Here is a 24,137-nt window from a genome sequence, read left to right as displayed (position 1 = left end):
CCTCTGTTAATTACTTGCTTTTGACGAGTAAAGCAACTGTGTTTACATTTGGAAAGCGTGACCGCCAAAATGATTAATTTGGGGGACTTCGTCTGGGGGTAAACGGGGACGAGCCCTTCCTCAGCGATGCCATCCTCTCCGTCCACCCCGGGGTCCCGGCGGGCCGGTCCGTCCACCCCGGGCCCCGGTGGCACCGTAGGAGCTCAGACTCCGATGGACTGACCGGAGAGGGAGCAGGTCTGGGCCAGCCCTATCCAGCCGAACCGCCTCTGAGCCGCTCACGATAAGGACCTCCCAGCCACTCCCATCACTGCGGCGCCCAGTCGGCCCCCAGGCCCCGGCCCGGGGCGCGCGCACGCACTCGCGGGCGCGCACGCACTCGCGGGCGCGCGTCCACGCCCGGAAGGACCGCTGAGCCGCAGGGCCCAGTGTGCGTGCCGGGCCGAGGGCCGGAGCGGGTGGCGAGGGAGGCGTGGGTGTACGGCCCCAGGGGTCCCTTCGCCCTGGGTTCTGGGCCGCGGGGCGGAGGCGATCCGTTGGTGGGGTCGGGGTCCGGGGACGAGGTGGACGCGGGCCTGGCCTTCCCGGCAGCGCACCGACTGCCCCGCGGGGTGAGGCCCCGTGGGGTGGGGTCTCCGTGGGGTGGGGGGCCCCGTGGGTGAGCCGCGCTGGAGCCGGGAGGAGCTGGCCGGTGGTTCCCTCCCGCAGACCCGTCGGCCCCAAGATGTCGTACATGCTCCCGCACCTACACAATGGCTGGCAAGTGGATCAGGCCATCCTCTCGGAAGAAGACCGCGTGGTCGTCATTCGGTTTGGACACGACTGGGACCCTACTTGTATGAAGATGGACGAGGTTCTGTACAGCATAGCTGAAAAGGTAACGCAGCCCCGCCTCCCAACGCGTCCTGCCTTCGGTTTGGTCATTTCATCATGCTGGATGGCTTTGCCGGTAAGATTTAAAAGTGCGGCACGTTCACCGGTGAAAGAGAAGCAGTAGGATTCACAAACGGACAGTCTTCCCTTGGGATGTGAGGATGGGCTCCCTGAAATTGGTCAGAATAGCTTATGTTCTTTTCTGGGAGAATTTTCCATAGATTTTCAAATTTTTAAGAAGTTCATGATCTCTCCCCCCTAAAGAAGTTCATAATTCCTATGAACTTACAGGGGTTTTAACTGAGAGGGTGTTTTCAAAAATTTACATCTGTAGTGCCCAGAGCAAAACACATTTGCAGACTTTGGCAGGAGCGTAGGAATACGCTTAGTTTAGTTTAGTTTAGTTTGAATAGCTTAGTTTAAAAGGATTGTCCTTTTTTTGGTGCCATGTTTATTTGTTGCGTTTATAAAGCAGAACATTTATGTTGATAGCATAGTAAATCCCGTTCTTTTTCTTTGGATCGGTTCTTCACCCCACCCGTGCTCTTTCAAGTGACTCGATTTATAGCTTAGAGTGACTGAAATGCAGGAAACATTGGGAGAAAGTAGAACTATACTTGTTAGAGCTAATTTTCCTAATTCTTAAATTTAGTACACTGGATTGTCTGTGGCCTTTGTTTGCTGACAATAAAGTGCAATTGTAGGGCACTGTTGAATAACCAGGGCTTAATTCTTTTTCTATAATTGTCTCAGAGGGATTCTAAGATAACTCTGATTTAGATTTTTGCAGGTGTAGCAATAGGGCAAAAGGCAAAAGGATGTTAATAAAATATTTAACTTAGTAATATTCCATAATAATTTGAGAGGTTATTCATTTTAATGAAGAGTAAAAGTAAGAAACATTGAAGCCATCTTTTCTTTCACAGGAGTAGGATATGCTAATATGGGCTGGGTTAAAATAATGCCTTTGAGTAAAGAGTAACAGGTGTAAGGATATATTTTGTATTTAGGAAAGGAAAAATTATCTGACCTGCCATCGGTAATTTTCACTATCTCCTATTTGGTGGGACAGGCAGAGTTGGGGGAGGTGGCCTTGTGAACATTAGGGACTGTCCTTCTGTGTCTGTCAGCGTAAGTATCGCTTGGAATACTTACCAAAGTGCATCTCAGAGATCCTGATTCTGCAGGTCTGGGGCGAGGTCCAGAAAGGGCTTTTTAAAGAAGCTCCCCAGGGAATTCTAACATGACTTTCAGAATCCCCTCAGCGAGGTCAGGGTCAGAGTAGGAGTGCTGTGATTATAGCCATTCCCCTCTTCTTCCTCTTGGGCGCCAAGACATTGAGGGAGCTTGAGGAGGTGCCTGGGGAACTCCGGAGAGCAGGATTCTCCCCCAGGGGTCCTCCCAGTCCCGTCAGAGGTCAAGAGTGCCAGGGAGTCGTGTCTGCAGGGCTTAAGCTGCAGTAGTCAAGGGCAGAGACTGCAGACTGCAGTGAAGATGGACAAAGAGACTGTTCAATGAGCGAATCACTGCTGTGTTGACCCTGAAGTAACTTCGGTGTGTGTTCTGGATTCTGCCTTACAGGTGGCGCATGAGCACCAGGGGCTGTCCAGACCCGGTTGCCCCCAGCACGAGGCTAGGATGGCAGAGGCGCGAGGGTTGTTTGCTCTTCATATCTGAGCAAAACGCAGCGAGGTGCTCTTAGCTAGGAGGCAGATTTTGTGTCAGTGTAAGTTTTTAGGGACTTTTACCAGAACTGTTCTTTTCTAATCCCTATATATCAGTCAGAGACCAAATCGCTGTAGTACTAGCAGACGTGCTCTCTTGGTACAGTTTAACTGGGCTCACTTTGAGTGCTTTTCTTTGGTCTTTTAAGTTCTTCCATTTCTTTTGTCCAAAACTTGGATTTCTATTTTAATAAACTTTCAATACTATATTATAGTATAGTTATTCAGAATGCAAGCTTGAAATGCATTACAAGACTATTAATGTTTTATTTTCTACTTAGTATAAGGGCAGAATATGAGTTTATAATTCTGGAAGCCCTTTTCGGGGAAGCGCAACAGGAATTTTTGAAATTTAAGGTTTTAGTATAAAGAACAATTTAACTGTCTATCTCCCTCTGCAGAAACGGCAGATAATGGGGGATCTTCCTCGTCTTGTTGCGAGCCCTGTTTGGATACCCCAGCTGTTTTAAAGTGAGTAAGAGTCCCAGTGCTGAGGCTGGCCTTGACCGCACTGTCCCTCCTGGAACGGGGCTCACCGACTCGCTGCTTGGTAGCTCCAGCCCCGCCGCATGCTGCGCTCGTTTTGAGCTGTACGGAAAACATAGAGATATGTTTAAAGATTTGACAGATGCCTGGAGTTTGGTAGAGTGATAACCAAAATAAAGGTTCCTGTTTAGTGGGTGATTTTACGCACAGCTTCGAAGTGAGACTATTTTGTGTACTTCTGAGCTGTCTTGCCATTTTGTAGGAACGCACTTTGCCGCAGCTCACTGTTTCTAAATCCCATTATATGTAAGAATAAGTGGGATGTTTAATTTTGGCCTGTTTAAAAAGCTCATACAGATAGAGTTTAAAATATGCAAAACCTCAGTGATACTATCTCATAGCCATACGTGCTAATTAGATTGTACATAAGGTAAATGTATTCATGGAACTACTTAGGAATGACTTCAGGGGGTCATTCTTAAGCATGAGATAAAGTAGGTTGAATCAGCAGAAATTTATGCTCAAATGAGGAATCTCATAGGAACCAACAGCCAATCAGGGCAAACGGTAATTTGAGAAAATGAAGTTATCATTGCAGTTTTTTGATGGCTTTGAAGTGAACTATCTAAAAATGTAAAAATTGACACTTCAGAAATACATAGTGCCAACTGACAGTCAAGAACTTTTTTTCCAGAATTTTAGGTGGGTTCTTAGCTAGTGGAGGAGCTGTGTACAGAAGGTGGAAGGGTGGCTGGCAGCACCGACGGCCTTCAGCCTTGGTGATCTGCACGAGTTACATTAACCTGGAGGCACCTGGCGGCACGCAGGACCACTGAACTGCGTAATCACTGACTTGCTGAAGAAGCAGCCTGCTTGTAAAGTGTGTGGCAGCAGGGTTGGAAAGGATAGTTACTATTTTAGGCAATCAAAAGAACATACACTAGAAAACAACTTGATAATAGAAGGGAAATTTGTACATCTGCTTCTTGATTTAAAAAAAAATGCTCTGCAACAGCTGGTTAACATTACTGCAAATATAGTGGGCAAAATATTATTGTAGATACTGTAGACTCCTGCAGGTCAGTTTAAAGTACCATTTAAAAAGGTTAAGACCCCTGTGCATAAATGGGCACAGAACTGGAAAAAACAAGGAAATTCCAACGGTTAAATAAACTTCAAAGAAGCACACGTTAAAATAGTGTACTGTCATTTTTCAGGTGTATCAAAGGTCTCTTAGGGCGTACGTTGAAAGCCGATCTAACACTCAGGCAGAAGTGAAGCTGGTACCGCCCCTGGGAAGCAGCTCGGCATTGGGTGAAGAGCCCGAAGGACAGCCATGCCTTAGGCTCCCTGAGACTGTTGCTGCGATTGGTAGCAAAGCTGCAAAGAACCACGATGCCCCGTGAAGGGGGAGCAGCTTATGACCGTAATCTCCAGCGTGTGGCACGTGGGCCAGTCACGGTGATAGGCGGGAAACGGACTCCCTGTGTGGTCCTCACGGCAGCTCCCCGAGGCAGGTGCCACAAAGTAGTTTGTCCGGGCTCAGAAATGGGGCGTTAGGATTTAAAGCAGAGCATCTTCTCCCCTGAATGGGATATTATTTGACCATTAAAAATGATTTCCTAAGAGCTTTCTTTAATGACACGGGGAAACATTGGTTAATGACATTAGCTGGAGAAAAGCAGAATGTATGCAGTTTTCTCACAAGAGAACATGTGGGTCTGGGGAAAGGGAAACATTTACTTTTCATTTTAAAGCACTTATATACTATTGATTTTATTTGACTGTCATATACTTTTTTTTTTTTTTTTTTTTTTTGGCCGGGCTGCGTGGCTGTGTGATGTTAGTTCCCCAACCAGGGATTGAACTCAGGCCCTGGCAGTGAAAGCGCCAAGTCCTAACCACTGGACCGCCAGGGAATTTCCTGATTGTCATGTACGTTTAAATTATATAACTTGTTTTAAAAACACTGGGCTGGAAACAAAGCAGTGATGTTTCCATTCCATTTCTATGTTTTCAAAACGGACATGTTTTAAATGGAGAAAAGATCATAGACACCTAGCTTATTTCAGTTTTGTATAAAAAATACACAAGGGTTATAGTTAATTGCAGATTCATTAATTGATGTGAAACATTCTGGAGAGATAGTTCAGCCCATGTAGAAAGCATCATGATAGAATCCGTGCAACCCCCTTTAGGAGAAGCTCTTCCAGAGGAGGGAAGCTGGGAGGGTCACAGAATGAGAGAAAGGCCAGCTGGTGCTGTGGGCCTTCTCCTCCCAGAGCTGCAGGGGCTGGAGGGCCCATCAGGGCACCTCCTCTAAGGAAGAAGCGGGACCAGACCATCTCTTAATGCAGGTCTGTTAGAACTCAGGATTAGGTTATTAAGGCCATAGTGACAATAATATATTTCCTGAATTTTGAAATATAAGTTTATTTCTCAAGTTCATTCTTTCAATAAATATCGCAGGTGTGGTTCCCGACCTTGTGAGGCTTCACATTGACCATGATGTGATTTATGTGGAGGGGAAGAGAAAATGAAATCCTGTAGTGTCAGTTGTTTTTTGCTTCTGAATGAGCTACGGTTTTCTTACTCATCGCTGAAGGCAAAAGAAAATAAGGCCTTTTTAGAAAGTCTCACATAAAAACCAGCGTTTACAGTGTGAAAATTATATGACATTGAGTTGGGATAGTTGAATGTCCTTATACATGAACTAGTTGAGATATATTCTAGTAACTTTTAAGAGAATGTGGTTTCTCCGGTCAATTTCTGCTTTAACTTGGAGATTCGGAGGTTCTAGGAACCAGAACCAATTGGCTTTCGTTGGATTGAAGGGTGTCTGGGACTCTTGTTGGATTGTCATTTTATGCTTTAGGAGGCAGATGTGTGTGTGTGTGTGTGTGTGTGTTTGGTTACACTGTGATGTTAGTATCTATCTTTTTAATTATAATATCTGTTTTATTATGTGGGAAGAAATAAAATATGTCTGCTTAGCGAAATTGGATGTGGGCAGAACCTTAAAAACCAGCGGGGCAACTTTTGCCAGGAAGCAGTTCCGCCAGCGCGTGGCTGTGCTTGCCCGGTCCTCCGCCTCGGTGGCCCCTGCGGCCACGTGAACACGTGGTGCTCGGCTCCCTCTCTCCGCCTCCTGCAGGTGTGTTCTCCCCTTTCACCAGGAAAGGGCCATGTGGGGTGGCTGGGAGAGACACCTGTTCTTCCCCTACCCCAGCACCGAGGTCTGTCCGCAGAAGGAGTGCCCACTAAATGTAAACTTCCTTCCCTTCTTTTTCTGGGTGATGGTGGTTTAAATTTCCGTATTAAATACTTCTTCACATTCCCAAGTAAAGGGGAGAGGGCAGTGAACTCCTCTGTACCTATTGCAATCACCAATATTTTGTCAGTCTTGTACCGTTTAACCCCTCAAACACTTTTCGTGCTGAAGTATTGAAAGCAAATCCCAACTACCATATTATTTCATCTGTAAACTACAGTTAGGTTTTTAGAGTTAGTTTTATATGAAGAAACGTTGTGCATTTTCTATGAATTTCCGGGGGCTGCTGTAGCAAAGCACCACAAACCGGGCAGATTAAAACAACAGGAATTTATTATCTCACAGCCTGGAGGTCAGAAGTCCGGAATCGAGGTGTCAGCAGGGCCGTGCTCCCTCTGAGACCCTCAAGGGAGAACCCCCTCTTGTTTCTTCCAGCTCCTGGCGTCTTCCACGATCTGTGGCACTCCTTGGCTTATAGGTGTGCATGACGCCAATCCTCCGTGTTCATGTGGCTTCTCCCTTGGTGTGTTCTCACACGGCCCTTTTCCTATAGGAACACCAGTCAGATTGGATTAGGGGTCAGACTGTAGTATGACCTCGTTTGCCCTTCACTCCTGAGCTCTGCAGGCACCCTTTTTCCAGATCAGGTCAGTCACATTCTGAGTACTGGGGGTCAGGACTTCAGTATATCTTCTTGTGGGGTGAAAGGACATAATTCAACCCATGATATAAATTGGTATAAGCTTTCTAAAAGGCATTGAGACAGTATTTATAAGGAGCCTTTAAAATGTCATGTCTTTTGTTCTAAAGATTCTATTTTAGGTGTTTATCCTTAGGAAATAATGAAGTATGTATATGAATTTAAGGGTAATAATGTTCACATGTGAATAATTGATATCAATGAAAATCTGAATTATTTATATTCATGAGAAGTTGAAGAAAATAACAGAAGAATGGTAAAAATAATGGCATAGCCACTTGGTGAACGGTTATGTAGCCATAAAATTCTGTTTTTGTTTTTCTCTTATGTAAAGTATGTGATTCATACAAGAGGACGCTCACAGTGAAAGCAGGACGCAAAATCTTGTAGTGTGATCACTCTATGGTCACGTTTTGTTAAAAGAGTATAAACATATATACCAGAAAAAATGGGAAAGAATATAGTAAAGGTATATTCTCAGCAGTCAGCTCTGGGTGTTGGGGTTGAAGGTTGTTTTATTTACAGTTTTCTGGGTTTTCCAGATGTCCTCTGATGAGCTTGCAGCTGCGGAAGAGATTAAAGAACCTTAGTTACCTGCAGTGTGATTTGGGGTGTTAGGCCGTTAGTCTGTGCAAGCGTCCAGACCTCAGTAAGAGGGGAGTGTGTGTCTGAGTTCCAAAGGCATGTTTTAAAGCAGTTGTTTAACGTGTGTAATTCAGTATTTGTGAAAGTACGAATTGGAAAAGTTCATATAGATTATTACTAGATCAGCGTGAATAATGTATCTGTGGACATTTTCTGCAGGATTCTCATAACTTGCTGTTCTGAAAAACATTAAGTGAGATGTTAATGGACAGTTGCTCAGGACCCTGATCCTCTTGAAGTAATTTCCTACATGGCAGCTCTACTGGGAAAAAATGTTGCAGAGTCAGTTTGAAAATTGTCCTGTTATACACAAATTCTTCTGTTTTTGTTTTTGAATGTGCTTTTACAGAATAAAAAGTTGATTTGTTATTTTAGTTTTTTTCCCCCAATCTCCTTTACTTTTAGGTTAAAAATTTCGCAGTTATTTATCTTGTGGATATTACAGAAGTACCTGACTTCAACAAAATGTATGAATTATACGATCCGTGCACTGTCATGTTTTTCTTCAGGTATGTTCTCTTATCTTAAAGTTGTTGTTTAAATTGAATAGATGGTCTGGAAGTCTAATGCAATCAAGATATCTTTAGATTCTTTTATTTAGGAGGAAGTCGGTTATGTAGTCATATCATAATATAGTTTGTATCACCAGGCAATCAATCTTTTAAATAATTTTCAAAGTAACAATTCCAGTTTTAGCATTTACTCAGTAACAAATTACCCTTTTGAAATAACTGCCCAGGAACCTAGGGGAAGTGTTATTAAATGGAAGATGTTCTTACTGAAATTTAAGATACCTTTACATTTAATCTGTTGATGAAAAATGTCTTTAAAATAACTCACTTTTTAAATGTATCAATGACTCTATTTAGCATCCTTTTGTGATATCCAAGAGGAAAACCTGTACTTAATTACTTTGCTTATAAATGCAAAATCTTGTAAAAAATCTTTTATCAGCTGAAAGATTCTGTTGTGTACCCTAGTCAGTCAGTCATTGGCTCAAGGAATAGACTTTCCCTAATCGCCTTAAATTAATTTGTACCCATGATTGACAGGCTTTGCATGAAAGGAAAACACGGTACTGGTTAGGTACACAAGAGTCTGATGCAGATGCAAATACCTTTGATGGTATTTATATAATAAAGTTAAGTAACATCATGAGTGAAAAAAAAATTCCGTTGTGGAAGTTTAATTTGGAAAGAAATCACCATTTGATACTGTTTTTACTTGTCAAAATTTCGTACTGTTTATTGTTACTACAAAAGTTAGTAAGTAGCAATATGAACATTAGGCCATACTGCAGAAGCAGAGCTCCCTAATGGTCGAGGAAGGTCTGGGTGGAGTGTGCAGGGTGTGTATTCGGTTTCTATTTTCTGTAACAAACTTGGTGGCTGGAAACGACACCATTTATGAGCTCAAGGTCTGTAGGGCAGAGTCCAGGCAGGCTCAGTGGGTTCTGCCTCGGGGTCTCACAAGGCCGGAGCCGCGGGCTGGGCTGTCATGTAGGCAGTTGGTCAGGGAAGAATCCACTTGGCTCACGGGGGCTGTGGGCTGGATCCATCTCCCGGTGACTGGGGGTCTGAGGTCTGTTTCCGCCGGGGCCCCTCTCTGCTCCTAGAGGCCCCTCTGTCTTCGAAGGCCTGAGCAGTGAGTTGAGTCCTTTTCGTACAGCTGCTCCAACTTCCTGTTCTGCTTTCAGAGGGCACTTGTGATTGGATTAGACTCACCCAATAATCCAGGAGAGTCTCTTTATTTTAAAATCAACTGATGAGTAGCCCTCGGGACACGTGCGGAATTCCCTTTGCAGTGTAGTGTAACTGATCAGAGGCGTGGTGTCTCATCGTAGCACAGTCCCAGGGATTGGGGCAGGAAACAGCAGGGGCTATTTTAGCATTTTGCCTACTGCAGCCTGCCCTCCGGCTCCCAAAGATTCATATCCCTCCCATGTGCAAAATGGGGTGTGGATGAGGCTTCTCAGGCGACCCATTAAGCACAGCTCCCGGACACAGCTCCTTATCTGTGGCCCCCTCTCCAGGGTGCAGTGTGGGACAGGCACAGGAAACGATTTGGGTTCACCGGGGGGCGTCAGGGTTGGGAAGGGGGCTCTGATGCAGTGCTGGGATCACACTCCTGGCCCAGTGCCTGCCCCTGGGAGCGTTCTACCCAGTTTTTTCTGCCTTGTTTATGAAAGGCGTTTGCAGCTGGTTCATTTTTAACCTGCTTGCTGACGGCAGCATTTTGGGGTTGCATCAACTCCTCTCACTGCGTGCTCTGTCCCTCTCAGCCTGAGCAAGTCGGGTTTCTGTCCTGGGCACTGGGGCTGCCCTCTGCCCGATGGCTGCTTCCTGGGGGAAGATCCTGTCCTGTGACTGAACATTCTGACTTATAGGTCTTTTCTAGGTTTCAGCAGAAGGTGGTGTGGCCTCTGTGTCCACAGTTCAGCAGCCGTTTCTGGATTTCAGCATCTTTTGCTATCTGGAGAGGCTGAGAAATCTTGTGGGTTAACGGATCTTACTCCGCTTTGTCTCCCTCCTTTTACCATAAGCAGCACGAAACCAGGCGGCGCCTTCAAGACGTTGCTTACGTGTCCTCGGCTGGGGTCCGTGCTCATGACTTTGGAGCGGCACAGACACTCTGCCTCTGTGCAGCAAGGATCCCTTTCCTCCACTCCCCGAAACGCGTCCCCACCTCCTTCCAAGCCCACGTTTCCACTAACAGGCTGTTTAAGGCAATCCCGGCCTTCTCTGCCGCGCTCCTTACGTTTTCCCAGAGCCCTCCAGGTGGGCCGTGGGCACCGCACTGTGTAGGGCCCACCTGGGCGGCTGCCCTGATGGGGAAGGAGGTTGCAGAAAGGAGTCGAGTGGCGCTGTGGCCATCGTTGTTTTGATAGTTTAGGACTGATGCCGCACTTGGAAAAGGGGACAAAACCTTCTACTGTTTCTGCGACCCAGGATTCCAGGTTTCTAAGACAAGTAGTAACAGTATTTTAATTAATTTATTCACCAAGGATATATACGTATAGAGTCCTGCTGGCTTTTGTGTCTAGTGCTGGGACATTAAGTCAGATAAGACAGGGTTCCTCCTATCACAGACCGTCATCTGATGGCGACAGCTGAGTAAATTAGCACAGGGAACCAGGGAGATGCAAGGGGACAGGCGATAAAGGGGTTCCCAGGCCCAGTTGCAACGTGTGTGTGTGTGCGCATGTGTGCAGGCTTCCCTACGCCAACAGGCGATTCTTGGACACCCTGCTGGTGGGATCTAGAAGTCACCTTCATTAACAAACTCACTGTGACAGAAAGGGTGCTTATGCACCTGTTTCACCTTTATGGCCCTAAAGTGTCTTCAGGAACTGAGGACTAGAGTCCAAATATCCCATCACTCTTATTGCAGGAAATTCCAAAGGTTTTGGCAGCTGTGAGCCAGGATCTGTGGGTGAAGACCAAATACATATGAGAAATATATTCTTCACAGTGACCAAGTATATATTTTTCCTATAAATCACAGTATTGCAACAGGTATTTACAGAGGCACAGACACTGAGTGCAACAGGGTGATGGGAGTGCTCAAAGGCTGCTGGATAAGGTTGGCATGAGCACGTGCATCCCAGCAGGGGCGAGCGCAGGCAGGGCCACAGGGCAGCGCACGCCGCACGTTTGGGGACCTGCAAGGATGAGGGGGGACGGACAGCTGAGGGCTGGGGAGTGGCGGGTGCCGAGGGGAGAGCGGGGCGGGGCCCAGATGCCCGGTTTCCTGGGCCAGTGTGTGGACTTGGAAGGTTCCTGGAAGTGAGTGTTTGCAGCAAGAGAGAAGCATCAGGTCTGCCTTTTGGAAGCTCGCCCTGGCTGAAAGGAGGCCACGCTGTGACCTCAGGGTGGATGGGGCACGCACCACGGAACAGCAGCGGGGGGCCAGATGCACAACCTTGCAGAAACAGGAAGCTAAATTGATAAAAGTCAGTGCAGCTGGTACAACACGCGTTAATGTCTTTATTTTATACAGTGCACGTATAAATTCATTTCAGAAAGAAGCGTCTTGAAAGGTCAGTCTACGAAGAATTATAGAAATGCAGAACATCATATTTATTTCACAATTAGTATGGCTTTCAATAAAATTTACACCAAGTGTTCACAAGAACACCATGACAAGCGCATACGTTGCCTTTTTCAGGTAAATTAGTGCAGCCCTCTGGAAAACAGGTTGTCTTTCCAGGTGACTGAAGCTGTGTCCTTTGGCCTTGATTGCCCTGTGGGTTGTTGGTCTTAGGGAGTGCAGAGCACGCGGAAGGAGCTGTGTGTTTCTTTAAGCAGCATTTAGGTGGCTTCCAGCCTGCTGAACAGTGGTGGACGCTCTTGACTGTGTGTGTCCTTGTTCACAGTGGGAGATACAGGTATGTTTCTCATGGGATTCTGTTTCAGAAGGACTTTCATGAGCATCGACCCCCTTTCCCCAACCTACAGGAACAAGCACATCATGATCGACCTGGGCACCGGCAACAACAACAAGATCAACTGGGCCATGGAAGACAAGCAGGAGATGATCGACATCATCGAGACGGTGTACCGGGGGGCCCGGAAGGGTCGCGGCCTGGTCGTGTCCCCGAAGGACTACTCCACCAAGTACAGATACTGAGCCCTCGCCCAGCCCTGGTGCATGCGGTGCCGCGGAGTCGTTCTCACGTGGAGATATTTTCAACTATTTAAAGCCTTTGAGAAAGCGTTTGGGGAAGTACACGTAGCTCAAGGAGCTGGAGGGTTTTGCAGTGAGGGTGGCATTGCCCCAACTTTCGGTCTGCCTGGTCCTTGTATTTTTGTATCAGCAAATACCTGTAAATATCTAGCTGAAATAAATAAAATACGTGGTGATGGGAACAGTCAAAATCATTTATTTCTTATGAAGATGAGTGTACAGATTAGCGATTTTGGTAGTCAAGAATTAACTCTTCACTGGTGAGTGAGGGTCAGGTGTGGGTCCCATGGGGCTGCTGTTGTTTTGCACACTTGTCAGTGAGAGTCTGTCTGAGTTTCCTGGGTCTCCTGTAATTAGGGCCCCCAGACCGGTGACTTGACACAGTTCTGGAGGCTGGGCTCAGACCCACGTGTCGGCAGGGCTGGTCCTCCGGGGCCTGACGGGGAGTCTGTGCCTAGCCCCCTGCTGGCCCTGCTGGCTTCTGGCATCTCCGGCGTCCCTTGGCTGGTGATGCTTCGCCCCAGTCCCAGCCTTCGTCTTCACGCGGTGTTCTCCCCGTGTGCGTGCCTGTGTGCAAGCTTCCCCACTGGGTGGGGGCCACCCTGCTCCAACATGACCTCATCTCGACTAGTTACACCTGCAACAGCCCCGTCTCTAGAAAGGGCACATTCTGAGGTCCTGGCGTGAGGATTCCCAACATGCGAGCTTTCAGGGGGCACAATTCGACCCACAGCAGAACCCAAGGCTTGAGTTCAGGAAAAGGGAAAAATCATCTTTTATTCTTCTGGTTATAAAAACAGTGCAATAAATAATGATTTTTGGATTCCCTTTAAACATAAAAAGTAAGAGGTGTTTCTCATTCCTCCTACGATTGTATCTAATGCACTTAAATGCACCGTATTTTCCATAGCAACCGTGACCCTTCAATCCGTGTAGCTAGTTTCCTTATCACGATCTCAGGTTTCTCTCCTGAGTCTCATCCCAGCAGCGTGTTGTTGGTTGGGATCTTCACGGGCACATCTCAGGGCACACAGCCTCTGAGGTGAAAGGGGGCGTACGGCGTGGAGGCAGCCCGGGGCCTGTGGGGGGCACACCCTGGAGCCCCTACCTGGTTTCACAGCCGGGCTCTGTCGTTACTGAGGACTTTGGGCGAGTGGCCCCCAGAGCTCCGTTTCCTCCAGTGTGAACGGGGTGATGGTGTCTGCTGTCCGACGTGTGCTACACGCAGATCAATTAGAACAGTGCCTGGTGGGCCCTCCGTGGTGTGAAAACACCCACTGCCTCCTCAGATTGACTCATTGTTGAAACATGAGGAGTACATACCAAAGAATGACATCAACAAATACAAAAAAAAGCTACACGCTCACACGAAGGAGTGTACTTTTAAATGGATATAAAATTCAAATGTAAATCTGCAGTTTAATATCTCTAGCTTTAATTTTCCCATTTACAATATAGTATAATACCATATCAAATGAGGTGCTAATGAAAAAACGTCAACGTGACCCCAAGTACCTGGCATATAAGAGACACTCAATAATATACTTCCGGGACGTCCCTGGTGGCACAGTGCTTAAGAATACACCTGCCAATGCAGGGGACATGGGTTCGAGCCCTGGTCCGGGAAGATCCCACATGCCCTGGAGCAACTAAGCCCATGCGTCACAACTACTGAGCCTGCGCGCCTGGAGCCCGTGCTCCGCAACAAGAGAAGCCACTGCAATGAGAAGCCTGCGCACCGCAACAAAGAGTAGCCCCTGCTCGCGGCAACTAGAGAAAGGCTGCGTGCAGCAACGAAGACCCAACGCAGCCACAAATAAATAAATTTATTTTAAAAAATTATAATAATAATATACTTCCGACACTTACTCAAAACAAATACTGTAGCCAGCAATCACCCGAAAAGATGCTCACCGTCGTTAGTCGCTGAGGGAATGCAAAGCAAAACCAGGAGATGCCACTTCACACCCACTAGAATGGGTGTGAATAGATTCAAAGGTCACTTATTACAAGTGTTGACAAGGATGTGGAGAAATTGGACCCTCATACGCTGCTGGTGGGAAGGTAAAGTAGTGTAGTCACTTTGGAAAACAGTTTGGCAGTTCCTCAAAGAGTAAAATGTAGAATTACCATTTGACCCATGGGTGTCACTCCTAGGTATATATCTCAGAGAATCGAACATGTATGTCCACACAGAAAGTTGGACACGAACATTTTTGGCAGCACTATTCATAAGGGCCAAAGAAGGCAGACAACTCAAATGTCCATCAACTGCCGAGTGGATAAAGACAATGTGGCACATCCATGCAATGGAAAACCACTTGGTCATAAGAAGGAATGAAGTACTGACATAGGCTCAAAACTTGAAAACGTTAAGGTAAGTAAAAGAAGCTAGTTACTACATAGTGTACGATCCCATTTATGGGAAACGTCCGGAATAGGTAAATCCAAAGAGACAGAAAGTAGATTAGCGGTTGCTTAAGACTGGGGTGAATGGGGAGATTGGGCAGTGATAGCTGATGGGTACAGAGCTTCTTCTCGAGATGATGAAAATGTTCCAAAATTGATTGTGGTGATGGCTGTACATTTCTGTGAATATACCAAAAATCATTGAATTGGATGCTTTAATTGGATGAATTGTATGGCATGTGAATTATATCTCTCATTGATAAAGCTTTATTAACTGTTAACAAAAAATAAGCAAGCAAAAAGGTTGCACTTCACATTTGTAAACTTACTGTATATTTATTGTAAATTTGTTTTATTTATAAGTTGTAATAAGTTCATTCACATTTGACTTTAATAACTATCTTTTTCACTGGTGCTTTGTAACTGCAATATTGTTGAATTTATAATGATTTGGCCTCTTCATTCCAAGTTTATATCTTATTGTAGTAAGCTTATCATTGTAATAATAAGCTTATATCTTATTACTATCTACCTCACCCTGAACCAAGTAACTAACAAGCCATTTTCTCAAATCCTTCCAAGCACCTGCCAGGTAGATAGTTTGCAGAGAAGGAAACTAAAGCATAGATTGCCCAAAGTTACAACTAGTTGCAGAGGACATGAATTCAAAACCTAGATCTGCAGGGCTACCAAACCTTACCTCACTGCTGTGCATATTGCTTTAATCAAGTTGAAATTAACTAGTAGAGAAAGTATGCTGACACCCCTGGTTCTCTGGGCATCGAATGACTTCTGTTTCCCAACCTTCCCAGGATGGCTTTTATGCGAAGTCCAGGAATTAGACATGGCAGCTGACACAGAGGCAACCAGCCTAGGAGGTACAGAATATATTCAGGAATATAGTAAGTTATCAGGTACACTAGAGAGACTGACATACACACAGCAGACATGCAAGAGTATTCATTGCAGCATCATTTGGAAACAAATGGCAAATAGTCAAAGGACTATTACACTGAAGTTAGTTGCATTGATCTAGACCTATACATATCAACACAGGCGAATCTCAAACTACTGAATGGAAAAGCCAGGTCCAGAAGGATACTACGGCATGATGCCATTCATATGGTTTTAAGACATTCAAAACAAGATCTGAAACAGTAAAGCAATCAGCAGCCTCCTGTGTTTGCACTAGGCTGTTATGTAGGCGTCCAAGGGTCTGTAGGCCAGACTGCCCTATTCTGCCTGCGCTGAGCCCGGACGAGATGAGGAGCTTGGGGCACCAACAGAATCAAAGCATCTACCGTGTAAAACTACCCCAGAAAACCGCATCACTGATGATTCCAAAAACCACACTGAAAGTTTGGTTTCTTGGGTTGCTCAGTTAACATGCAGGGTGTTCTCGTGACCTCCCCAGATTGCCTGGGAAAGTCTGAGGTCTTGAAAATCAGACCAGGACATTTTGGAAGACTTGCTTTAAGTGGGTATCATTTTGAATTGTTTTTCCTACATTGTTTTTATTAATGGCTTTTAAAATACATCTGATCGTAGCATTCTCCTGTGGCAGTTTTACACTTATCATCACAGGTTCTGTAAGAACACCGCAGCTCCCCCAGGAGCTCAGCGTCACCTCCCCTGCTCTCTGGGGGCCACGTCACGCTGGTCTTCTCCAGTCACTGCTGTGGTCCCCAGCCCTCCCTCTGGCCTCTGGTTTTCTTGTTCAAAAAGTGGTTAAGTTCTCACACGTCTCCATGGACAAAAAGCATCATATAAAAGATTGCAAAGTATTCTGAAACCCTCAAAATTCATTCATTCATTCAAAGAAAATGTTTGAGTAGCATCTGGGCACCTGGGGTGAACAAAATCAATCCAGTTGCTGCCTTGTGGAGAAGACAATCAAATGATCACATAAAAGTAAGATTACAACTGTGATAGTCAGCAAAAGATCCCATAAAATTACTTCAGACCCAGACAGGCGCTCAAGGAAAGAATTTCTGAGGAAATTATTTTCAAGCTGAGATCAGATATAAAAAGTGCTAACTAGGCGTGTGTGTGTGTGTGTGTGTGTGTGTGTGTGCAAGCGCATAACTCCATTCCAGTGGGGACCTCAGGAGCCAGGCCCCATGGTGGGAGGGAGCGGGGCTCGTCTTGCGGGGAGAGTGTAGTGGGATGCGGGGGGTGGGGGGCGGGGGGGGGCGGGAAGGGGGCTGCTGGCAGCTGCGGAGGCTTTACTTGGGGAAGGAGGTGTGAGGTGATGGAATTTCAGTTCTGAAAAGATCTTTCTTGCCCAAGCTTGGAGGGGCTGAAGGGAGATTTGGGGGGAGTTAAAAATCGATGGTAATAGATTGGGCAATTGTAAAAAAGGAAGTGAAATGTGAGAATTTAAAACTTCAGTCAACTGCACCCAGAACGTCTGCCTTATAGATTCAACCCTTTATTATTAAGCTTTATGTTTCCATAAGTTTCATAACAGATACATGAATGCAGGATTTGATATAGAAGTAACTCCATTTTACTTAAGTATTCAATGAATACACTGCTTTCTACTAAAATTTTGTGTTAGTCCAGTTTAGATTAGAATAAGAGTATTTAAGTACATGTAAATCCATCTGTTACTTTCCCTCTTTTCCTTATGAAAACATTCTCACTTCTTTTAAATATATGTAACAGGGTGCTGGAGAATAGCAATTTTTTATAAAAACATTAGGAAGATATTGAAACAGGTATGATATTATAAAATGCCAAATAATCTCTTTAAAGCTAGATGTCTGTGGTTTGAGTGAATAATTGAGACGTCAGTCAAATGAGCCAATAAAAGGGGATCAGCTTGGGACTTTCTTTAGAAAGAAGTTAGTATGTTTTTGACAATATCCATGTTTTTATTTTAGTCAATAACTAATAGAAGCTTTCTTTTCTACTTACTTAATTTCTTAAAAATCCTGGACTTTAAATTGTGTTCTATATTATTGATGAAGGCTCAAATCTGTTTAGTTTAATTCAAGTATCTGCTCCAGTTTCTGCTAAAATTATAATTATGGCTAAGATGCTTTGAGATTTTTCACATAATCAAATGGAAATATCGTGATTTTCAACCACCAAGAATATTGAATTTAAATGATGCTATTTTAAAGCTCTGGGTTTAAACTTTGGATTTGCATCACTGTGGGGGGTGTGAGAGGACCCCTCCTTTCTTTCCTTAGGTGCGTTCTGCTCAATGTGCTTGGCCTGTGGTCATACTTCCGGCCCTGGTGAAATGTGCAGAGAATTCGTGGATAACAATGCTCATTAAAGCATTATTTAGAGTAGCAAGGAAGTGAGAAATAACCTCCAAGTCCAAGGAATAGTTAAGGGGATGGTTAAATTATTTCAACCACCTAACAGAATATTAGTAACCATAAAAAGTGTGTCTGGAACTTTCACCTGGGGAAAAGTATTTATGATATGAGAACAGGATATTAGATTATAAACAATATGATCAAGTGCCTGCATAGAAAAAAGCATTGACAGTGGTTAATTCTAAATTGTAGAATTATGAGTGATTTTGACGTTTGTATAGAGAGTATGATTTATTTTATATGCAGGAATAATGTTATTTTTTTACAATGAGAGCCTTTTTAGGTGATCATAGCTCTATTTGTACTTTGGCTCAGAGACAGGTGAATTGAACAATTGTTTGAAAGCACCTCTAACTGACAAAGTAAACTTGGGTGCAATCTTTGTGCACCTCCTTGGTAACTACCTCTGTGGGGGCTGGAGTGGGTGAGGGTGTCCCAGGAAGCAATCATGGAGCTCCTGCATCACCTGTTTCTTTGGTTGTCCTTTGATTTGGTTTCCTTTGGTTTGGAGAACATACTGTTAGAATCTGCTTGGACTGGGCAGATTAAACCGAGTCTTCCCCAAAACTGTGTGACTGGAATTATTGAATTGGAATGCAGCTATTAAAAAAGCAACTTCTGGGATTTCCCTGGCAGTCCAGTGGTTAAGACTCTACGCTTCCAATACAGGGGGTGTGGGTTCGATCCCTGGTTGGGGAACTTAGATCCCAAGTGCTGCAGCGGCCAAAAAAAAAGGCAACTTCTATCGGAAAACTGCTTGTGGTATTTTAAAGAAGGATCTATATAGAACTTAATTCTGGAAAAAAAAATTGACCTAATACAACTCATGCTTTTCCTCCATGATTTACAAATATTAGGTATGCATGGAAAAGTGTTCTGCCATTTTACAACCACCTTTGTTAAGTGGTTAATCACCTTCTTAATTACATTCTTATTGCATTGCCTTTGTTCTTTTAATCTTTTATTTTACTAAAATGAATTCTTAAATTAAATACTAAAAATAAGAACTCGTGTTATGCAGATTATTACTCAAAAAGTACAGTTTTCACTTTTTCACATTTTCAAATGACTAGTCTACTGTCTTCAAGTCTGTAAGAAAAAAATTGAAAGAAGTAACGATTGATTTATATATAAATTAATGTACAGTTAAGTAAACTGGTATCCAAAGCTATCAATAAAATTAGCTTACTTTCCCGTAATTACTAGAACAGTTTTGCATTGGAAAAATTCGGAATATAGAAAAACCTAAATGTTAAATGATTTTCATTTTAGTCAGATGGAGTCCGTGGATTCACAACTTACGGGGCGTGTTCTTCAAGTGACAAAACGTTACTTTGCATCAACAGTGTGGAGAGGTTCTCCTCAGACAACAGCCTGCCTGCTTCCTCACAGCGGGAAAGGTGTTCAGATGTCCTACTGAGTCGGGGCAGCGGGCCAAATCTGCTGGAATACGGAACAGCAGCTCCTACCGTCTGGGGGTCATGGACTTCCCTCCCCACAGGAGGAAGGAACACAGCAAGTTTAGGGGGTTTGCCGGATCCCCTGAAATCCGCGGCACGAGCCCTGTGTTGGGAACCCTTGACCCAGCAAAACCAACAAGCACAGATTTAGCCAACCAGATTTAGACTCACTCAGGTCCTTCTTTTAATTTAAAAGGCATTATCAGCTTTCAAACACACTTTTAGATATCTGACCTTCTCTCATGCTGCTTTAAATAATGGCTTGTACGTGCATCAAAAAAGTGAAGTTTTGATACCTACTCATCCATTTAATTTGATGCCTCGTATATGGTGGGTTTTGACCAAATTTAAAACAGCCAGCTGGAGTCTGGGTGATGACAGGAAGGAACTGAGTTACTGGCCGTCATCCCCTTCCTGGCAGCGTGCCCAGAGCTGGGCTTGGGGCCCTGCGGAACGTGGTCCTCAGCGCCTGGAGGGTGGAGGGAGGACAGGCTCCAGGGCAGGTGGACCCGTCTGACGCAACCTCCCTGGGTGGAGCTAAGTATTCATCCTGCAGACAGAACTGGAGCGCCCTCCCCGAGATCTGCAGCTCGTGTGTGCAGGACACAGATTCCAGTGACCTTTTCTACCAGAACAGCAGATGTAGAAATTTATAAATAAGTCACTGACAGGTGAACTCACTCTGATTCAGCAGGATAAGCACGGATGATCTGCCAGCTGACTTGGGATAACAATTGGCAGAGAAATGGGAAAGCAAGGAAAACAACGGCATCTAATTGTTCAACTAAAATTAGAACGTGCTTATAGAATCAGAGTATTATGTCAGTGGAACATGCTTGAGTATCTTCATAAAAGACAAAAGGTTTGTGTCTCCAGGTATGTCACACAGATACATATTCAGTCCAAGACCTGAAGCCAAGCATTTATCTGCATCTTCAAGATGAATTGCAGAAAAAAAACAAAAACACTAATTCGAAAAGATACATGCACCCCAATGTTCATTGCAGCATTATTTACAATTGCCAAGATATGGAAGCAACCCAGTGTCCATCAGCAGGTGACGGGTAAAGAAGATGTGACGTGTATATACAATGGAATACTTCTCAGCCATAAAAAAAAGAATGAAATTTGCCATTTGCAGCAACATGGATGGACTTGGAAGGCATCATGCTAAGTGAAATAAGTCAGACAGAGAAAGACAAATACTGTATGATATCACTTATATGTGGGAAATCTAAAAAATACAGCAAACTAGTGAATATAACAAAAAAGAAGCAGACTCACAGATATAGAGAACAAATTAGTGGTTACCAGTGGGGAGAGGCAACTAGGGGTAGGGGATTAAGAGGTACAAACTATTATGTATAAAAAAAGCTACAAGGATACACTGTACAACATGGGGAATACAGCCAATATTTTCTAATAACTATAAATGGAGTATAACATTTAAAAATTGTGAATCACTACATTGTACACCTGTAACATATAATATTGTACGTCAACTACAATAAAAACTTCAATTAAAAAACAGAACTAAGACTAAAAATTAAAAATAAAATAGTAAAACAAAAAAGATGAAATGCAAAATTCCACTGGAAAAGAAATATTTGCATTCTGGGGGGCGGGGATCCTCAGGAACCACTCATGAAATGGGGTGAGAACCTAATGCACATGGGTCTTCTTTAAATCCTTCCATGAACGTCTCAAACAGAAGCCACTAGTTGTCATCCCCAAGCACTCATTCATCGTGACTTGTGTTTTGATTGAAAACTAATTTGAGGGATGGGGGTGAAAAGTACTTTACCAAAATCCAGTTTTTAAATAACAGTTTTTCCTTTAAAATGTGCACTTTTTAAGGAACAATGACAAAGAGTGTTTCTGTTCTATTTTAAAAAGAGCATTTGTGAATTTTTAAAAATTATTCCTGAAGGTTTTTCATGTAGTGCAGAAGCAGTAGCTCCCTTAGTGAACAAATATGGGATTAAATGTTTCAAGATGAAAACAGAAGATACGTAAACGGTGAACATCTTAGTGCCTTAATAAGGCCTCGCCATTTGCTCTTGAGCAGAACTTTCAATCCCAGCTTGCACCATCAAGTCGTTCACATTCTTCTGCAAGTCTTCAATGCGACCTCCCATTTCTTCCAGTACAAGGTTAAGGAGGACAGCACATGGAATACGGGCACCTACCAGGTCCCTCAAAACCTCCGCGTAAACAGCATCACCGGGGCTGATAAAAATGCCCTGTGGTGCATCTAAAATGAGGGAATCAAAGGCAGTGGACGTGTACTAACACCGTAAGTCAGCGCACATTAATCACATCCCTGAGGGTTTGTACGTGCCTTTAATCTCTGCACTGTGAGCCCAGTTCTGAAACCTTGGCTCCCTTTCCGTGGACATGGATTCGGGGATATGAGGTTGTCTGGTATGTTTAACTATGTTTTAACCAAACTCTAATCAGTATGTAAATACAATGAAAATTAACTGTGTTTAAAACAAACTTTCCTACTGTTTAATTTTATCCTGTTTCAGAATCTCCTTTTCCCTGTGGGAGCCCATCTACAGGATCTCTCTGCAAACAATTTGCACACATTTTAAGGCAGGAGTTTAATTGTGTGAAGTGAGTTCACTTGGGCAAGTCTTAGGGCAAGTGTCCCCTTTTCTGGATTTTCTTAAACCGGAAACAAACATTCCACCTAACTCTGTTTGAATCCATGGCTTACCAAACGCCGAGCTGCTGAAGTTACAAAACAAAACAAGGTAAGGAGAGCCAGATAGCGTACCCTACGTGGGAGACCTAAGCAGTACATGCGCAGGGCTCTGACTGTTTGGGGGAGTATAAACGCTACTGAGCAGTCTAACCAGATTTACTGAGAGCTTGCTGGAGAGCCCCACTGGGCAGTATGTATCGTACGTGTGTCCTTGTGTTCTATCCTTGCCTCATGAAATGCCCTGTGTTGCTGGTCAAGCAGGAAGTAATTACCCGTGAGCGGTAATTAATACATCAGGATGCCATGTAAAGGCACAGACGTAAACACCAGGAAGTCTTAGGTCAACAATTATCCACTAATAGCAGAAAACAACAAGATAGCCCATGACAGTTCAATAGTCCAAAAGCACTGCAGTATTTGTTATGAGATAGAAAAGGATATTTCTGAGGTTTAATGCTGCAGTCAGAGCTTGAAAATGTCCTTGAAGTTCCTGAAATAGATTTTCTGCCTGAAAAATGAACCACAAGTGAATATATATTTATTTGTGATGCAGAGCATTCTAAGCACCATGGAAGAGAACCACCTATATATACAGTTAGTTGATTCCTGACAAGGTGTTAAGGCCTTCCCACTCAAAGGGTAAGGACGATCTATTCAACCAACAGCACTGGAACAGTGCTAGCCAAATGCATAACTCACTAAATAAGCAGGCCCGACCTTTACCTCACACCATTCACAAAAATTCACTCAAAATGATCATACACTTAAATATACGCAATAAACTATCAGACGTCTAGGAGATAACGCAGGAGAAAATCTTATTAACCTTGGGCTCCTCAAAGACTTCTTAAGAAGGCCTGAGACAATCACCAGACACACCCACCGTGGGCCTCTTGCCTCGCCTACACTTGTGGGTATTTATTAGCTGGGATTGGGGTTGCAGAAATTGTTTACCAGGCCGTACGGATATATCATCTATGGTGACTGGCAGCAGGCGGTATTGTACGTCGCCTTACAGTTTACAGATTTAAATCTCATACCGTTTACGACACGGTTCACTCCTGGCACCCGTGTGTTATGTCCATTTTAGAGCCCAGGATATGGGGCGGATCTCCACCTGGAGCCTGCTTTTACGTAGGAAGAAGGCCCTCTGTCAGGAGCTCTTCCCTTCAATCAGGTCAGGAGAACGTGGATTCGAGTGTGCACAGCTAACCAATTCTTTCTAACGAGGCAAACTCATCAGCCCTGATCGCTGGTTGTCTCCTCTCCGGCGCTGCGGCTCCTTCGGCGAAGGGGAAGCAGGACCGCGGGCCTCGGGGCGCTGGGCGGGGTGGGAGGGGGGAGGGGGGGGAGGGGGAGGGGAGGGGGGGAGGGGGAGGGGAGGGGGGGGAGGGGAGGGGAGGGGGAGGGGAGGGGGAGGGGGAGGGGGAGGGGAGGGGGAGGGGGAGGGGTCCAGCCCGGGAGCGAAGCTCGGCGCGCGCGGGGTCCGACTCACCGCGTCCCGCAGCGCGCGCCCGCTGGGGGCTTCGGGGCCCCGCGCGGCCATGGGGGTGTCCCCGCGGGTCCGGGGTGCGGGGTGTCCAGGTGGGTCTGCTGGTCCCGGGGCCGGTGGCTCTGTCGGCTCCGCTCCGCCGCCCGCGGCTCCCGCGGCGATGGCCGTGGATCCAGCCGCGCGACCCGGGCTGTGCGCCCGAACCAGGCCGAGCAGCCGGGCGCGGAGGTGAGGCCGGAGCGGGGCGCAGGTGGCCGTCGCGGGCGGGGCGGGACCTCGCCGGACCAGCCGATCCCAGCTATACTGTTGGCTTCGTTTTCATTGCGTCAGAGCCCAGAGTGAGCAGGAC

At 45.1% G+C, this 24,137-nt stretch overlaps 2 protein-coding genes across 7 annotated transcripts; one reads left to right on the top strand and one right to left on the bottom strand.

The window, feature by feature from the left end:
- The first annotated feature begins 377 nt into the window (after positions 1-377).
- TXNL4A (thioredoxin like 4A) lies at positions 378-12,576 on the top strand. 6 transcript variants are annotated; one of them, XM_068563097.1, is made up of 4 exons: positions 378-430; positions 709-877; positions 8,105-8,208; positions 12,157-12,576. In XM_068563097.1, the coding sequence occupies exons 2-4, from the start codon at positions 725-727 to the stop codon at positions 12,326-12,328; spliced, it is 429 nt and encodes a 142-aa protein (XP_068419198.1). In that variant the 5' UTR covers positions 378-430; positions 709-724; the 3' UTR covers positions 12,329-12,576. The 6 variants fall into 6 exon arrangements, with proteins under 6 accessions (XP_068419198.1, XP_068419195.1, XP_068419197.1 ...); XM_068563094.1 differs by having other exon boundaries at positions 709-949; XM_068563096.1 differs by lacking the exon at positions 378-430 and adding an exon at positions 460-478 and having other exon boundaries at positions 709-949.
- An 8,912-nt stretch (positions 12,577-21,488) lies between these two features.
- HSBP1L1 (heat shock factor binding protein 1 like 1) lies at positions 21,489-23,867 on the bottom strand. The gene is made up of 3 exons (XM_068563732.1): positions 23,792-23,867; positions 22,738-22,804; positions 21,489-21,732 (listed from the first exon to the last, which is right to left on the bottom strand). Exons 1-3 carry the CDS (start codon positions 23,840-23,842, stop codon positions 21,623-21,625), a joined length of 228 nt encoding a protein of 75 aa, XP_068419833.1. The 5' UTR covers positions 23,843-23,867; the 3' UTR covers positions 21,489-21,622.
- Positions 23,868-24,137: the final 270 nt, after the last annotated feature.

The sequence above is a fragment of the Eschrichtius robustus genome, chromosome 14 (assembly GCF_028021215.1).
Source record: "Eschrichtius robustus isolate mEscRob2 chromosome 14, mEscRob2.pri, whole genome shotgun sequence".
NCBI classification, from domain to species: domain Eukaryota; kingdom Metazoa; phylum Chordata; class Mammalia; order Artiodactyla; family Eschrichtiidae; genus Eschrichtius; species Eschrichtius robustus.
The sequence above is the reverse complement of the archived record's forward strand: the minus strand, read 5'-3'. Positions and strand labels throughout refer to the sequence as shown.

Bases quoted from the DNA above. Each gene is read 5' to 3' on its own strand.
- TXNL4A (XM_068563094.1), top strand. From the start codon at position 725: ATGTCGTACATGCTCCCGCACCTACACAATGGCTGGCAAGTGGATCAG. The intron at 950-8,104 runs GTAAGATTTAAA...CTTTACTTTTAG, and splicing joins CATGCTGGATGGCTTTGCCG to GTTAAAAATTTCGCAGTTAT. The intron at 8,209-12,156 runs GTATGTTCTCTT...CCCAACCTACAG, and splicing joins ACTGTCATGTTTTTCTTCAG to GAACAAGCACATCATGATCG.
- HSBP1L1 (XM_068563732.1), bottom strand. From the start codon at position 23,842: ATGGCCGCGCGGGGCCCCGAAGCCCCCAGCGGGCGCGCGCTGCGGGAC. The intron at 22,805-23,791 runs GTGAGTCGGACC...TTCATTTTTCAG, and splicing joins GGCGCGCGCTGCGGGACGCG to GCAGAAAATCTATTTCAGGA. The intron at 21,733-22,737 runs ATATCCTTTTCT...TTAACCTTGTAC, and splicing joins TGCAGCATTAAACCTCAGAA to TGGAAGAAATGGGAGGTCGC.